A 16,131-nucleotide genomic window follows, 5' to 3' on the forward strand; every position below is an offset into this window, starting at 1 on the left:
CTATGAGCTTTTTGTAGTCTTGTTTCTCCTTCAAATACAGTTGTGTTGTTCTTCACGTGTGTATGAAGCTGATACAAGATATTCTGGTTATTTGCCCAGAAAAGCTCTCCAGACAGAGCTGAGACTCAGCTCTAAGGGTCCACGATGATTTTGATGAAATCTGCTTAACCTGCAGTTAGAAGGAGGTCCTTGTATGAGAACGGAGTGCTTTGATTTTTTTTTTTCTTAAAGTTCCTTTACATTACTGTATCACACACAGTGGGATTTTAAAAGTAAAAATGGAATTTTTTTATTTCATTGACACAAACTGTTTGAAATAGCATAAAAAGAAGACTTTGCAGGAGAAAAGAAGTTAGGTCTCAGTCATTTTTGTAGTGTGATCAAATTTTAAACTTTCAGAATTCCCTGAGAAACTTGCATTCCCATGCTACTCCACGCAAATTCAAAAATACATTTGCAGAACTGCAACAGATACTGTGATAAATGTAATGAAACAGGGAATAATGTCATAGTAGGAAAACGGTATCTATGAACTGCATGTACCTGTATGCAGGTATGGAGTCTCATCTATGATAACAGGATCCTGCTGCCCTTATTCATCCCAGGATTTGGCAATTATGGCATTGCCTCTGATGCATTCTAATGACTTGGAAAGGTACTTGTGTAACAGCTTACTGGTGGAGGATCGTTTGTGGTAGTTTCAAATCATTTTGCAGTTTATTTTGTTCTTTTACTCTTATCTTTTTCAGGATATTAGTGCTAATAACCTTAAGCTTAAGCCAAAAATAATATGAAGTGTGCATACAAGTCATACACGGTAAAACTGCAGCAAATAACCTTAATGCTGCTGGGCACACCTTTCAAAAATAACTTGGAACTGATGTTCTCAAGAGTGATTTGGGCACTGTGGTGTAACTCCTCACAAGTCTTGTTTTGTTGACACCTGAGTCGCCTCACAGGTAAAGTCTTTCATGGCATCCTTATTAGTGGCTGATAACTCTGTGTGTTTCTCTCTTTTCCTCAGCTCCCTTTTCTAGATACTGGTTACTACTTCTATCACAATGGCATTGCCAAGGCCAGAAGAAGACGAAGTCTTCACCATAAGCTTCATCTGGAAAAGGATTCCAGGGTAAGTGTATCTACATTATTTGCACCTGACAAGTTGTTGTATTTTATTTTTTGAAGTCCACAAGCTGGCAATAGCTTGTATTTTTTTTTCCATTCTTTTTTTTTGTTTGTTTTTGTCTGAGTTGCTACACCAGAATAACACTGGACTGGAGTGGGGCCAGTGACACAAAAAGTGCATTGGCTGCCCAAGTAAAGTAGATAAGCCTGAGGAGTGATATCATGACAGCAAATAGATTAATTTTTAATCCTTCAGTAGGCTTTAAACTTTCTGTGCTGCAAGCGAAAAAAGAGGAGAGAATAATTTTATGCAAAGAATTTTATTGCCAGTTATTATATGTTATTGGAACACTTAAGAAAATGAAGAAACGAATAGAGGGGGAAAAAAAAAGGTTGCGTAAGATTGTAATTGTTGTGACACCACAGGAGTCAAGATCTGATGAATTCCCAACTTAGTTTTCCCACTTTTGCAGGAGTTTCAAGTGGTTCTTGACCAATGTGCAACAGGGATGCGTGTGGCCAGTCCTGAGTCTGCTGGTGCTCACTGCAGCCTCAGCCTCGAGCTGAGCACTCCTGTACTTGTTCCAGACTGGCCATTTAATGTGCTATCTCAGACTCAAGTGTGTCTAAGAAAGTATTTGAAAGAGCTTAAATGAGTCTATTTTCTCTTTCAGAAATACTTTCTTTTGCAGTCTTCCAATATTTGTGGTCTCTAGACTCTCAGTTGGTTTCTGTCGTGTGCAATGAAATCTCATTTTTGCTGTTATCTCGGACCAATCTGATTAATGTTTATAAGTATCTAAAAGGAAGTGGAAAGCAAATAGATGAGGTCACGCTCTTGTTGTGTAGCAATAGAACAAGGAGTAATGGCCTAAGACAGAACTTAGGAAGTTCCATACAAACGTGCAGAAGTTCTTTATGATAAGAGTGACACAGCACTGTAGCAGGCTGCCCAGGGAGGTGGTGGAGTCTCCTTCTGTGGAGATACTCAAGGCCCATCTGGACGCCTGCCTGTGTAACCTGTTGTAGGGAACTGCTTTAGCAGGGGGGTGGACTCCATGATCTCTTGAGGTCCCTTCCAACCCCTGCAATTCTGTGATTCTCTAATTCTTCCTGGTGCTGCATACCAAAGATTTGCTCTCCTTGGTTTCAGTGAATAAAGCCCCATATTACAATAATTAGGACTATTTCCTCTGTGAGGAAAAGAATGGTCCTGGGTGTGCCTCAGCCGTGTGGGTTGCACTGAGATGGAAGTGGAATAGAAGCACTATTTCATTTCCATAAGTAATAGGACAGTTTCTCATCTAGCCCTGTTAAGTAGTCTTTGAGTTCTGATGGTACCATATAGGTCAGTTGGTTTTTATAATAGAGTTGGAGAGCACTTAAAATCGTTACTTTTATTTTCCTTCTTTCTTTTGCATGTGGAACTTGGGGAAATCATTAAAATTCTTGTCATCTTTGTGCGTAAGTGGAAACATCAGTTGTGTTGACAGTTCTTAATTTCAAACTCCAAAAATAATTTCTGAGTTTAACGGCAGTTTTCTGGACCATTTATACTCAATTTTGTTTAGCAACAGATGTCAGCACTGTCATGGTTAATCTGTTAACGCATGAAGCCAAAAATAAAATGTTCCTGTTGCTGGGCTAGCGAGGAAGCAAACTGACTGCTCCCACCACACAGCTTTCCAAATCTCTTGGGAACGACTACGGCAAACGTTGTAGTTGCTTAGCCCTACCCAAATTCTGTGACATAGTGGGCTGCAGTTGTTCTGTATACTTTTCGCTTCTAAAGAGATTACAATTCCTCACTAATCTTAATTATTAGTTGAAAAACAGCACAGATGTTCACTCAATTAATTAATGTTCTTTAATCAAGGAAGTCCCTTGAGGAACCATGTCAGTTTTTCAAGAGTCTGGAGAGATAGATGGCAGAGCACTATGCAAACAGGTTACTGCATCATCTTCAGGCTCTACTTGTCTTTTAAAATGCTTCAAAAAGCTTTTATGCATAAAATTTACTGTATGTTTTACCAAAGTAATTTGGAGATATGCTAAGCATACAGAGCCATCCCATGATAAAAGTCATTGCTTTCCAGAGGGCAGGAGTGGAATGTTATTAAGATAACTTCAAATATTTATTCAGAGGACCAGCCTCAAATATGATTAATTTGACATTATTTTATAGAACAGTGTCACTGAGGCCTGAAGCAGTACTGGCAGCAGGTGAAGGCACGTATAATAGTGTCATGTGTTGTGCTGTTGAACTGTTTAAGGGAACAATGCAGGTTCATGAAAGCACAGTGCCTTCGGTTTCCTTTCAGGGATTCTCACTCAGGATGGCAAACGCCAGAGTGAGCTGAACTATTTCAAATGGAGGCTGTTTTGTTCCTGAAAGTAGAGTCTCTGACATACAGAGAACCTTCTAGGAGAGGTTGGTTTGGAAACCCCTCTTTTGTAATCAGTTGCAAATTTCCATAATTTCCAGGTGTGCCTGTACTTTGTTATTTTCCTCATGTACCATTGAGGCCAAATAGATTTTTGGAAAGCAAACAAACAAAAGGCCTCTAATATTTTTCTATATTAAAACTGAGCTTTTAATGATATGAGGCATAGCAGAAAGATAACCAGTACTCACCGTGAGAAATTGCAATTTCATCTGCCTTTGTTTATTAATGGTTTCAGCTTTAATTTGTCAGACCAAAAGATTAGCCATTAATATTGGTTTGCTTTGGGAAACTTCACTTAAGGACCTGCTGTTCTTTGAAGGCTTCAAGCAGTGGGATGGTCCTTGCAGTGATCTGCAGTCATGGGCAACTGGGAAGTAGAAACAGCAGGGTGACGGCAGGGGATAATGGCCAGGAGTGACATAAAGCCCAGGAGGAGCCCGAATAGGATGGGACCAGCCATCAGTATGAAGGTGAGGACAGAATGATGGGGGCAGGCTGAAGCAAGAGCCCTTTCCTTCTCCAGCATAGCTAAGAGAAAGCCATGGGATTTCCTTCATTTTAATTTTCAAAACAGATTTGGATTGTTGGATCCTATAGAGAACCTAAGATGGATTATTAATACATGATTTGAAAAGTGACCACAAAAATAAATGGAAAGAAAAAATACACAGTCCTTAGTTACCTTTTGGAGCTATTTGTGTTTTTGCTGTTGTTGGATATTTTCTGTTAGTAAATAATCTTCCACTGAAGGAGAAAGAGTTGAAACACAGTTTGTTCTAAGATTATTTTGCTTTCTTTCAAGTTTTTTAGATAAAACCGTTTTCCTCCCACACAGTTTCTTCTGTCAGACAGCTGCCAAGATTAATTACAGTCCAGAAAGAGGCTTTAATGTACAGAGCAGAGGCACTTACTGATATCTATATCTGAGTGCATCTGTTTTGGTGTTAGGGGAGTAAATACATATGCGTGGAGGGGGGAGGAGGTGAAAAGAGAATCTTCCACTGAGAGTGAGTTTGACACTTAGCTGCTGAGTTCTTTGGTTATAAACATCTCAGTGATGGCAATTGTTAAGTTTTCTAAAAAAAGATTAGAATGGGGAACTCTGCTGATGCATGTGGTGGTACAGCAGTCTGGGGAGGGCAGGTGCACAGCTTCAAGATGTCACCCTTATGTGCCCAGAGCTGCCAGTTCTGTCATGAGACAACGGAAGAGAGGGACGCTACAAATGCAGAACATCTGTGCTTTTAGCAAAGCAAATCACTATCGTCTCTACTCTTCTTCACCTCAGATACCTCTCATGCCCCTTAATGGCATTTGGTTTTTGATTGGACCCTTGCCTCAGGTGCAATTACAGTAACTTTGGGTGCTGCCCTGGGCTTTACTTTTGCCAACCTCATCAACCTTTGTCAGTTCTCTCATCATCTTGCCATCTTTTAACTTACTTTCCTTTCTTCTTTAGTTTTCAACATGCAGGGACATGGGGTCTGAGCCCCTAGCTCCCTTGCTATCCCACTGCTTGCAGTGTGAAGGCAGAAGTGCCTCCATACAGTCACCTTGGACTGGGGGAAAGAGGGCTGGCAACTTGGGGAGAGCTACTGCTGCTTAGCAGGCAGCAGCCCTCAGCAGTGGCTGTGTAGCCTCCGTAAGCCAATTTTTTGTACCCTTTCTGGCAGCTTTAATGAGAGGCTTGAGATAAGTTAAGGAGGGAACTTTTTATCCTACTTCCTTTGCCAGCAGATCTGCTTCTTTGTAGAAGTAAAAATGTTCCCAGTGAGATTAGAAGAAGCCATTTTTCCCAAGTTCTCCAGCCAATGTAGAGCAAGGTGACCTGGGGCCTCAGGGGCCAGGAGCCATTGGTCTGTATCTTTCCTTGTGGGTTTGGTCAGACCTCTGTAACTGCTGATGAAGGTTTAACCTGTTTCGCCAGCCTTCTGTACTGGTGACAGGCAGTTCTGTTCCTGAAACATAGCAACAGGCATATTTTTGTTATTTCTGTGAAAATGGCAAAATTTGACATCCTCAGTCTTGCTCCATACCCCACATCTTGATTTCCTAACTTCCAGTCCAGTGATCGTCATTTTCTTTCCCTGCTAAGCTTCAGATCAAAGCTCAGGTTTCCTGAGGTGCTCTGTCTTTCTGAGAAGAAAGCTGGCTCGCTCCCAGAAGCAGAGAAGCAGCCATACCAAAATCCATCCCATAGAAAGGGTCAGCACTTACTCTGTGCACTCAGCACTGCTGCTGCTTACTCTTTTTGCCCTCACAAGGATTAATTTCCTTGCACTTCACAGTGACACCAGATCTGTCCAAAACTTTCAACTTCTCCACAGAGCAGCATTATATAAAGTGAACTTAGTCCCAAGACTCCCTGCCCCATCTCGAAGCTGTGGAGGAGGCATCAGGTTTCCCAGTCACACAAGGAGGTACGGATGAGTGCATGAGGATAGAGGGGAGAAAATGATAGGATAAAAAGCAATTTCCATTTTCAACTCTTATGTAAATCTGTACTGCTGCTGGTAGAGATGATAGAATTCCCAGTGAAGGCTGTTTGGAGTTTTGCTCTACTACACAATGTGCCTAGGCTGGCATGCTGGTAGGATTACACCTGAGACAAGTTTGGAGTAGCCATCGGTTTTATGAGATTGTTGGGCAGTATTACACAAATACTGGTGTTATCCTTTTGGAAGGAAATGGAACATTAAGTAATAAAAGCTCTGTTTAAGTACCTGTAATAAATATTGAACAGCCAAGGAAAGCTCATTAGAGGAAATGTCTTCTTTCCAATGCTGAAACAAAATGAGCCCAAAATGAGCCACCCTCAAACCTGCATGCTATTTGTTAAAACTGCATTGCTAGTTTGATCACCAAACAAGAACTGGAGACATTTCTGTCATAAATCATTCTAAAAAAAAAAAAAAAGTATATGGTGTAGAAAACAGACAGCATCTTCCAGGAGTGGCTCACTGTCTTATTTGTGGAGTAAGATGTCTTGCACTTTATCCAATGTTTGTGAGGAAGGGTTTCCACAGTTCTCTGTGACTGTTTTTTGAGAACTCTCTCTGAGGGGATCCTATCTCTAGCTGTTCCTGGTCTCTGTAAGCTCTGTATGTGCCCAAGGAGAGGCTGGTGAAAACAGGCAGCAGAAAGCCCTGCCCAGCTGTTTGGCACAGCTGACCGACAGTGCCTCCAGCTTCAAAGCACATAGCTGCTCTTTAATTGAGATTTCACAACTATTGCATAGGAGTCAGCTTCTATAATAAGAATAAAAAAGAACTCTGATAGAAAAGTAATGAGGCCTCGAGTCAGTCAGGTGCTTAATCTGTCACTTAGGTTGAAGGGAAACATGCTGAGCAGGTGCTGAAGGATTTCTTGGTTTCCAAGCTTGATTTCCTGATACTATGTGCTGTGTTGCTGGCTTGTTTACTTAGACTGCGTATTGTACTGTAAAGTAAAATATCACAGCACTACAGAGCGTAGAAAAATCAAGTATTTTGAGCAATTTGCTAGTGGAGAGAATGCTGTTATATCCAGCAGAATGTAAAAGCTAGGCTGAATTGATCAGTTACTTTGTGACTAGAAATACAACCGGGGGGAAGCAAAAAGCAGTCCAGCAATATCAGCATTTATGAATGCTGGAAATCTTGTATAGCTACGTTGTCTATAAAAGGACCATTAGCTCCACATAATAAAATAACAGGCTATCAAAATGACATTGAAGTCAAATGTATGTGGTTTTTATGGAAATGCTATATAACTAAAATTACAGGGCAAGCTAGAACATTAGAAAACAAGTAAATGGATGTGCTGCAAGGTAATTGACTGTGAAGACAATGCACTATGCAGATCCACGTGGAGTTTTCTGAAGATAAATACAGCAATGCAGTGCCATCCTGGGGCTGTGGTTTGAGGGAAGGTTGGGCAGCACCCATCGTGGGCTGCAGCACTGCATTGCTTCCAGTCACGTCGTTTTCATGGCTCAAGGTGATGCTTGGAATAAGGTCAGGGTAAGGCACCAGGATGGAGTTTGTTCCCCAAAAATATTTGTAGCTATGTGAAAGTACAGTAATTTCGTGAATAACTGTTAAGACAGCTGACCTCATTCAGCCTCTGCTCTGCTGCCTGTAAATTGCTGAGTTGGCATTAGTTACGTTTCTGCTTTATTGTTGAGTTCTGTTCTCTTGACAGCAGCCTCGTGCTCCAGTCTTCCTCTGCATTTTCTGTCTACCTCTTGTTTCCTGTCTTGAGAACAGTCTGTGTTGCAGAGCAGGCATTGCCTCTGTTATTTACTGTGCAATTTGCTCTTTGATGTGCTCTATTTAATATTACCATGCGAGCAGTGGCCATGGTGAGAATATATACCCTGTGCTGGTGGGATGAAGGCAGAAACTGTAGGGTGCAAAAGCATGCTGTCTCCCTTCTCAAGTTCATAGAATCACAGAATGGCGTGGGTCAAAAAGGACCACAATGCTCATCCAGTTCCAACCCCCTGCTATATGCAGGGTCACCAGCCAGCAGCCCAGGCTGCCCAGAGCCACATCCAGCCTGGCCTTGAATGCCTGCAAGGGATGAGGCATCCACAACCTCCTTGGGCAACCTGTTCCAGTGTTTGAGTTATGGCAGGACACAGCCTGCCACATTCAAACCCATCTTCAGCGTTAGCTTTGCCTTAAGTTTAGAAAATTGCTGTATTGTTCACTTATACATTCTTGGTTTAAAGATGAATTTGTTCTGTGCTAAAAGAACTTCCCTGGAAACAGTGCAAAGCATTTCAGTATCTATTTTCTTTAGGCAAATCCCTAAGTAAAAAAAAATGAGGTATAGTGGTGTGTGGAAAGTTGTATTTGAGTTAAACCCTTTAAAAAGATTAGAAATGCACTGGTTGGCATGTACATTGGGAAGTCTATAGAGTTAATTGAAATTATTGTACCATTGACTGTATAGGATGCCCACATATTTTAGGCTACGCCATGGTAGAGTTAGAACAGAACAAAATGGATTTTGAACAGTTCATTTTGATTCTTTCTTGACTGTTAAAGCACTTGGGTTTTTGATGTGAAAAACCATTTACTTTACAAGACACTGGCAATAAATACAAGGCAGTACAGCTAAGGATGTACTGTTAAATCAAAAGCAGCATGAGGTTGGAACACTTTTTGGCTTGTTATGGTTTTCTAGGGTATTTGAGTATGCCAGGATTTGCATCATAGGGCTGTGACATTTAGAAAACAATAGTAAAAAAAAAAAAAAGCAAAAAAACCCCCACAAAAAACACCAACAAATCACCACCTCTTTATTATGAGACTTTAGCTACAAGATGCAATGGCAGAAGTTATTTCACGAAGTATTAGGTAGTACATCCACTCAAGCCATTTAATATGCTTTACTGTTGTTTAAAATTTGATGAGTATTTCCTCTGTGAACAGTATTTCAGCCTGTTGGTTTTTTGCAGTCTGTTCCAAAACACCACTGCTACAAGCGTACCGTGTTTCCAGATCTTGAATGTGTGTGTGCAGTATCCCAGGCATAATATTAATTTATTTTGCCACAAACTCAATAGCCCAGGAGCCACCAAGGAGTTATAAATACATCTGTGAAATCACTGCCTGTATGCATGATGCATTCCGTGAATACAAAAAGGAGTTTATAAAGGTCAGGGAAAGTTGATTGCAGTATTTGGAGATAGAATGGAGATGAAATAAAGGCTTGAATTGAAATTGTTTCTGAAGAATTTTCTGCAGCAACGATTTGATGCTGCATTAGAACATGGCTTCTCAGTAAAATGATGCCTCTAACATCTGAGAATAGCCAGTAGTAATTAGAATGCAAATACACGCGTCGTGGGGGTGATGGAGTTGAATAATGCTTCCTGGCCTTCTGAACTTCCATCCTCTGAGACAGAACAAGATTGGGTAGAACAAAACATCGTGGAAGGACTAATAAATACTGTTACCATCTCCAGATGAAATTTGTTCCCTTAGTTGCATAATATCAGCTCTACGCTGTCACAAATGGACTCTGCTCAATATTGCAACTTTGCTTATGCTATATTAGACAACATCTGAATGGACGTGTTTTTATCAAGATGCTGCTTCATGTTCTGCATTGATACGCATCTACTGTCTGAGTGCCAAGAGAAATACACTTATTTTGCATACAGGCTTAATATCTTGTAAATAGTCTGTCTCCATTCATTTAATCTTCATTGATTCCAACCATTATTCTTTCATACTGAGGAATATGCAGTAATGGGTCCACAAGACTTGCAAACTTGAAGTCTTCATAGAAGATCCAGAATTGCCAGATGTAATTGTTTCTTTTATGCTCCTGGTCTTTCAGCAATATCACTAAGCTGATTACTGCTTGACTCTGGCTTATGTAACACTGCAGTGCTCCTCTGAACATTAATAGCTGGTTCTCTTCTTCCTCATCCACCCTGCACACGCTCTTTTTTTTTCTTTGGATGAAGTCCAGACGTGTTGGTTGCATCCTTATCAAAAAGAAAAGTAAGAGAAGCCACTGTGGCTAGAAGATGCCTTGTTTTGTCTTGAAAGCTGAGGCAGACTGATTTACTGCATTTGTTCCTGTCTAAGTTGGCTTTGTCATGGGGCAAATACGACAAGCTCTGTCTCGATCCCATCTTATGTGTTACTCCGCTGATTTCCTTGGTGCTCAGCCAGCTTTCCCCTGTGCTGCTCCTGGATCACTGGGCTGCTGTTGTCCTGCCTTTGGTTCTACCCTAGTTGTGGTTGCTGTGCCTGGGAGCATTTTCTCCCTGGAGAAATGAGGAGCTCTTAGCTCCAACTGGCAGCTGCTATCCCAGCCCCTCTGCTTGCTGAAGCTATGTTGTACTCAGTGTACGCTGGGCATCTTAAAAATGTGAAATGCCTTTTATAAGTACTGTTATTATGGCTTTTCTTCAACTCAAAACAGGCTGAACTCTTCTTGTAGCAGCCGGGCCCTCACGTTTCATGGATCTGAGACTGTAGGGGCAAAAACGACCTTTAACAGTTTGGAGTACATTTCTTATTCTCCTAGGGCAGTGGATGCTACCATAATTGAACGCTGCTTTCTTTATTTTCTTTTATGGACAGAGATGCTATCCTGGGAAAATCTTCATTGGAATCCATTTTATTTCTTTTGCAACGTGAGCTTTTCTTGGAATAATTCCCTTGACTGCTGTAAGAGAGTTTCTGTTTGGGCTGTGTATTTTCTGAAAAGAGAAAGGGGAAACCTTCGTGTTTCCCCTTTTTTATCTTTATTTCTAGACCTAACTATATTCATATCTTATAAATCTCAAGGATCTTTTCCTATATTGTGTGAGGCATAAGAAAGGCTTGTGATTTGTTTTTTGTAGGGCAATCAGTGAACCGAAATTATAATTATTTTCCTAAAGAAAAAAAATATTTTGAAGCTTCAAATGTTTTATTTCTGATAGCTCAAGAAAAAATAATAGAAAGAGGACCCAATCTTTCATTCTTGAAATAATGATTTGAGGCAATTTATTGAACCAAATGTTTTCATGTATTATAAAACAAAAAGTTTAGGTTTTGTTTCAACATTTCCATTTGGAACATTTATATGATTTTGTTTCACAATCACTTTTATTTTCTACAGCTTCATTATTTCCTTCAAAATAAAACATCCTATTTCCAGACATCCAAGAGGTCTGATTTTCCGTGGTGATGGGAAAAGTAACATTTAATGTGAAGACAAGTGAATAGTAAGGGAGAGTCTCTGAAACAAGTGTCTGATTATTGTTCTGGATTACAGTTGTCTTCTGCTCATAGAAATTGACAGCTCATCTCCATCTAAAGAGGAAACCTTTTCTGCATGGAGCAGCTTACCATAGAGAGGAAGGATGTTTGTGTTTTGTTTAATTGCAGAGGTGGCATGTGAAGGTCTCTGTGCAATTTGCAGTTTAGTTATGAGATGTTTCTGCTTTTGCATGTCAGCATAAATACAGGAGAAAATTTGAATATGTGAAAGAAATGCAAATTCCAGATTAAGATTGGAAGGCATGAAGAAGAACATTGCTTTAAGGTGCATGAGTCCAAAGGAAGTCTACTTGTGTCAATCACACCATGATTTGGGGTGCTGAGTGTTTCTGCACAGGGAAAGGATGTCTCCCAGTGAGGACAGCTGGGAATGTTACTTGCCAGACATATTCTCCCGTTGTGCCTTTTGGATTAGCATGGTGCTTAAGGAGTGTGTGCACCTGAAGCAGTGAATATTTCAGTCTAAACCAGAAAGTCCAATAAGTCTTTCTAAACACTCTCTATCTGCCTAAAAATAAATAACAATGAGGAGAGGACTGATTTGGTGATTTTAATACGTGCAGATCTCACGCTGCAGTGATCTGTCTGTCCATCTGAAATAGCTTGTGATATTCTATGGTATGTAATGAATTATCTTTAACTATGTATTTCAGAACATGTTTCAAATGTGGAGTATGCCTGTTTAAAAAATGCTGGCAATAAACAGAGGGAATTTTCAAGTTTCCAAAAGGTTATATAGCAGAGAAGAGCGAAAATAGGAGTAGGTTCCAGATGCCCAATCTGATACAAGAAGGGGAAAAAAAAAAAAAAAAAACAACAAGAAGTTGGATTATGGCCATTTCTGGTATTCAGTGGTTTTAACAGTACCTGGGCAATGAGGAACTTGAGATGAGAACAGAGGGGAGAAAATAAAAACAAGAGATTAGCGCAGATCCTCTGAAGCCCAGAAGACTTAGACAAACGACAGTAACCTTAAACTGTAATTACTGTTGTCATTTAGTGTTTCCACATGCATGATCTGGAGGCTCAAGGGAAATTACTGTGCTAGAGGCTATCTAAGCGTAAAATAATAACAGAATTGCATGGAGGCATTTGTCCCTGGGTATATTATGGCACTAGTGGTCCTGCCTCTGCTCCTACCCTTGCTTCCCTATGGCTCACTGCAGCTTTTCCCAGGGCTGTGCCTCTTCATCCTGAGTAGCAGCAACAGATGGAGAAAGAACATTTACTTCTCTAGCATTAATAGAGTGTTGAGTAAGAGGTCTTTGTGCTCAGGAGATTCTAACCTGAACAACATTTTCCTTATTTCTTTCTTTGGTGTACAATAAGTAATTGTTTTGTTTTGTTTTTAATTATAGATTATGCACAATTTATATGACTGAACGTGCTGCAATTTATCCATATGTAATATGTAGGCAGCATTTCTCAGAATGTAAAAGCCAGTCCCCCAAGCCCTGGCGTTCTCAGATAGACCTATTTTAGGCTCCCCAGATTACTGTTGATCAGCGGGGAAAAGAGTGGTTTTTCAGGGAGATGTGTCAGCAATGTCTCGGCAATTAGGGTTGCGTAGGTGTAGCACAGGTATTATTATAATACTTGCTTGTGGAATTGCGAGATCTCTGGAGTCTCTGCAAGGAGAAATCTGGCCCCAGCTGCCAGGAGCATCAGTGTAATGCTAGGACAAGGCATCTTCAAAGTACAGCACTGCCTCCAGGCTGATGTTCTGTCTCCATTGAGCGTATTGCTCTTAGATGGAGCTGTGCAATGAAATGATAAATAGTTTTCATCTCCTTTAGGAGATAATTTGAAGCCTCTTACACTGTGTTTTGTCCAATTAAAATAGCAGCCATTTACCTGATCTGACTAGTGATTTTGATCAATGATTTCCTGCAGATTTGTGCTTTCTTTTTTTTATATCACTTTCTGAGTTGGAGAGAGGGAGGGCATAAAATGAAAGGAATAGGAGAGGGGCTTAATCTCAGTTCTACTTTTATTTTTGGTCCCAAGTGTTGGCAGTAGAAAAGGAATTTTTTTCCTTTGGTATATTTTCTACAAGAACTTCAGGTAACAAATGCTTTAGTGGACAGGACTGTAGCTTTCCAGAACTCTGTGCACGTAGCAGATGTCAAGAAGAGACAAACAAAATTGCCATCTGCTTCCTTCATCCCTTACCAAATCACAACTTCCAACCCAAGCCATTCTATGATTCTGTGAGTCCATTACATACTTGTATAAGATATGAAGAGCTTCTGCCTCCTTCCTACCTCAAAGTTTCCTGTGCTGTGAGTTGTGACAAGAAGAGAAATTGCTCTGGAGTTTTCAACACCTATAGGCACCTGCAGAGGAAGAAAGTACCTGACTTAAACAGGAGGGAGGAGAAACACAGGAACAACACATGCCTCAAGAGGGGATCAAACTGGACTTTTCACAGTGCTTATGTGTTGAGTGTGCACAGGCACTTATGCTGAGCCCACAACCTCCCAGCGGGATGTGCTGAAGAGGAGCTACTTACAAAGCCACCTCCTAGTTACTGGAGGTTCATTTGTACAGCAGCAGTGCACATAAACAAAGGAAGCATCCAGGCTTCGTCCAAGTGCTGCTGCTGCTTGCAGTGCTGCTGCTGCTTGCAGTGCTGTGTGTACCAATTCACCAGACTCTGCATGCTGCTCTCAGCACTTCGCTCTCTCACTCCCCCTCAATAATTCAGCAACTTTTCTTTACCAGGTTCTGTTCTGATCTGTTTACTTCTTTGGAAATAGACGTGCTCCCTTGAAGCAGAGAATCATAATTTGTCCTCACGAGTTCAGCCCGGCACGATTGAACCTGAGTTGAACTGGAGAGAGGCTCAGGAGAATGGCATTAAATGTAAGAGGTAGACATTACTCCAATTCGCAGCAGTGAAAAGCTGAAATTCACTGAACTGAATGGAGTGAGTCTGTATTTACCTGTGGGCAAGAAGAAATGGAGCCTGGGTCTTCACACTTCTGGAGAACTGAATGTCAGCCAAGAAGCTAATAACAAATACGCACTGTTCTACTACAGCGGTTTCACCTGGTGTTTTTAGGTATTCCTGCCTTCTCTGTCCTCACTGCTTGTTCCTCCGACGCTGTTCCCACCTCTTGAAGGAACAGCTGTTGTTGGGGAAAGAATCTGACTGCATTTTAAATATACCATGCAAAAAAAATGGTTCCAAGCTAGATCATTTCTCTGATCTCATCAGCTGTTTAGACCAGGGGTGGCACAAGGTGAGGTAAAATAAGAGGGAATAACTTAAACTGGGTTAAACCCTTGATAAAAAGGAAGTGATCTTAATTTTTCAGTCCTGAAAAGGACTTATTTTCTTATTTTCTTCTATTTTTTGTTAAGTGTTCCCTGTTTTGCAGGCTACTGTTGTTACCATCAGACTCATAAAATGGTGTTTTAAGCCAAGTCTTCGGCAAGTTAAATCCTTAAGTCTTTCTGTTTCTCTGGCAGTGCTTCACTAACAGTTTCACTTTGTTACGGTCATTTATTGGTACAGCTCACCTCTCTTCTAAAGGAAAGGACATCATGTCTGATGCCATTGTGTTGACAACATCTTGTATAATCTGTGATTCTGTATGTTAGCACTGGATGTTTTACATTTCTCTAAGACTCCAGGATATGGAAGTGTCTGTTCAGTCTGTCACAAAGATGATCATTCTGCTCTAGTAGCTTATTTTCCCAAAACTCCATTTCTCCTTGAGGTACTGTTGCTCTCAAATTGCTTCTTCAGTGCTTGCCACACCACAGGTTAATGTTGGCTATTTGGAACTAGGAAGAATCCATAAAGGTACATGCAGCAGGCACTGTTGGCATTAACTAGAGATTCATTACTTTTTTTATCAAAGAAATGTAATTTCATCGAGGAGGCTTTTGCATTCATTTTTTATTGTGTGGAATTGTAATATGAAGTAGGTCTCAAAGTTTGGACGCAAAGAGCAATCTCTGCAGTTCTCCAGAAGTGTGAAGACCCAGGCTCCATCTCTTCTTGCCCAAGGGTAAATACAGACTCACTCCATTCAGTTCAGTGAATTTCAGCTCATTTTCTCATTGCGTTTTGTGTGAAGCCTGAGCAAATAGGAAGAGTAAAAATTATGTAATGAGGGTAGTAGTTTACAGGACTCTATGGAAATCTGTGGTGATAGGAAGAAGTGTATTTAGAGTTTAGATTTTCTTGGTTCCTTGGGGTCCAGCCTCTTTCCAATGGAAAAGTTCCTATAAATACCGATGCAAATTATATGTATGCTCTGGGAGGAAAATATGCTCCAAAGCCTAATTATTTTATGCTAATAACTAAATTGCAAGGATACTTCCTTGTCCCTGGCCAAAAAAAATATGGAAGCAGTTCAAAGATTTTGGAGCAGCATGATCATTTTAGCACTTCATTTAAACCAGCCTGTTCTATGGTCCAGTGGGAACAAGGGAAAATACTGGCACCAAAATCCACAGTAGTGCACATGCAAGTGCAATTAATAATGAGTTTTGTAGCCTTTGGGGTTTACTTTTCAGTGCTGCAGGCAATGGATAAGCAGGGGCACCTGTGACATAACCTGAACCAGCTGAACGTCCTGGTCCCATGAAGTCTAACCAGAACTCCTTTGGTTCTAAGATACTTGAAAATGATTTTAATTGTGCAGATGTGCTTTGCAAAGAGGCCTGAGCAGCAGCTGGTAGAACAGGCTGCTGGAGATCATGGACACGTATGTAAAAAGATTCTCAGCTACAGGCTTTTCAAGAAAACCCATAGGGAACATTCTAGTACCCTA

General features: G+C 40.7%; 1 protein-coding gene across 1 annotated transcript in view; it reads left to right on the forward strand.

Moving 5' to 3' along the window:
• The window catches only part of PCSK2 (proprotein convertase subtilisin/kexin type 2), a gene marked incomplete at both ends in the record, with an annotated part of 92,825 nt that overhangs the window by 15,874 nt on the left and 60,820 nt on the right, over positions 1–16,131 (forward strand). The window contains one exon of the mRNA XM_079532840.1: positions 1,025–1,129. Within this exon, the coding sequence (XP_079388966.1) occupies positions 1,025–1,129 (105 nt within the window). The remainder of the gene's footprint in view (positions 1–1,024; positions 1,130–16,131) is intronic.

This window comes from Tetrao urogallus (genome assembly GCF_951394365.1).
Source record: "Tetrao urogallus genome assembly, chromosome: 2".
Lineage (NCBI taxonomy): Eukaryota > Metazoa > Chordata > Aves > Galliformes > Phasianidae > Tetrao > Tetrao urogallus.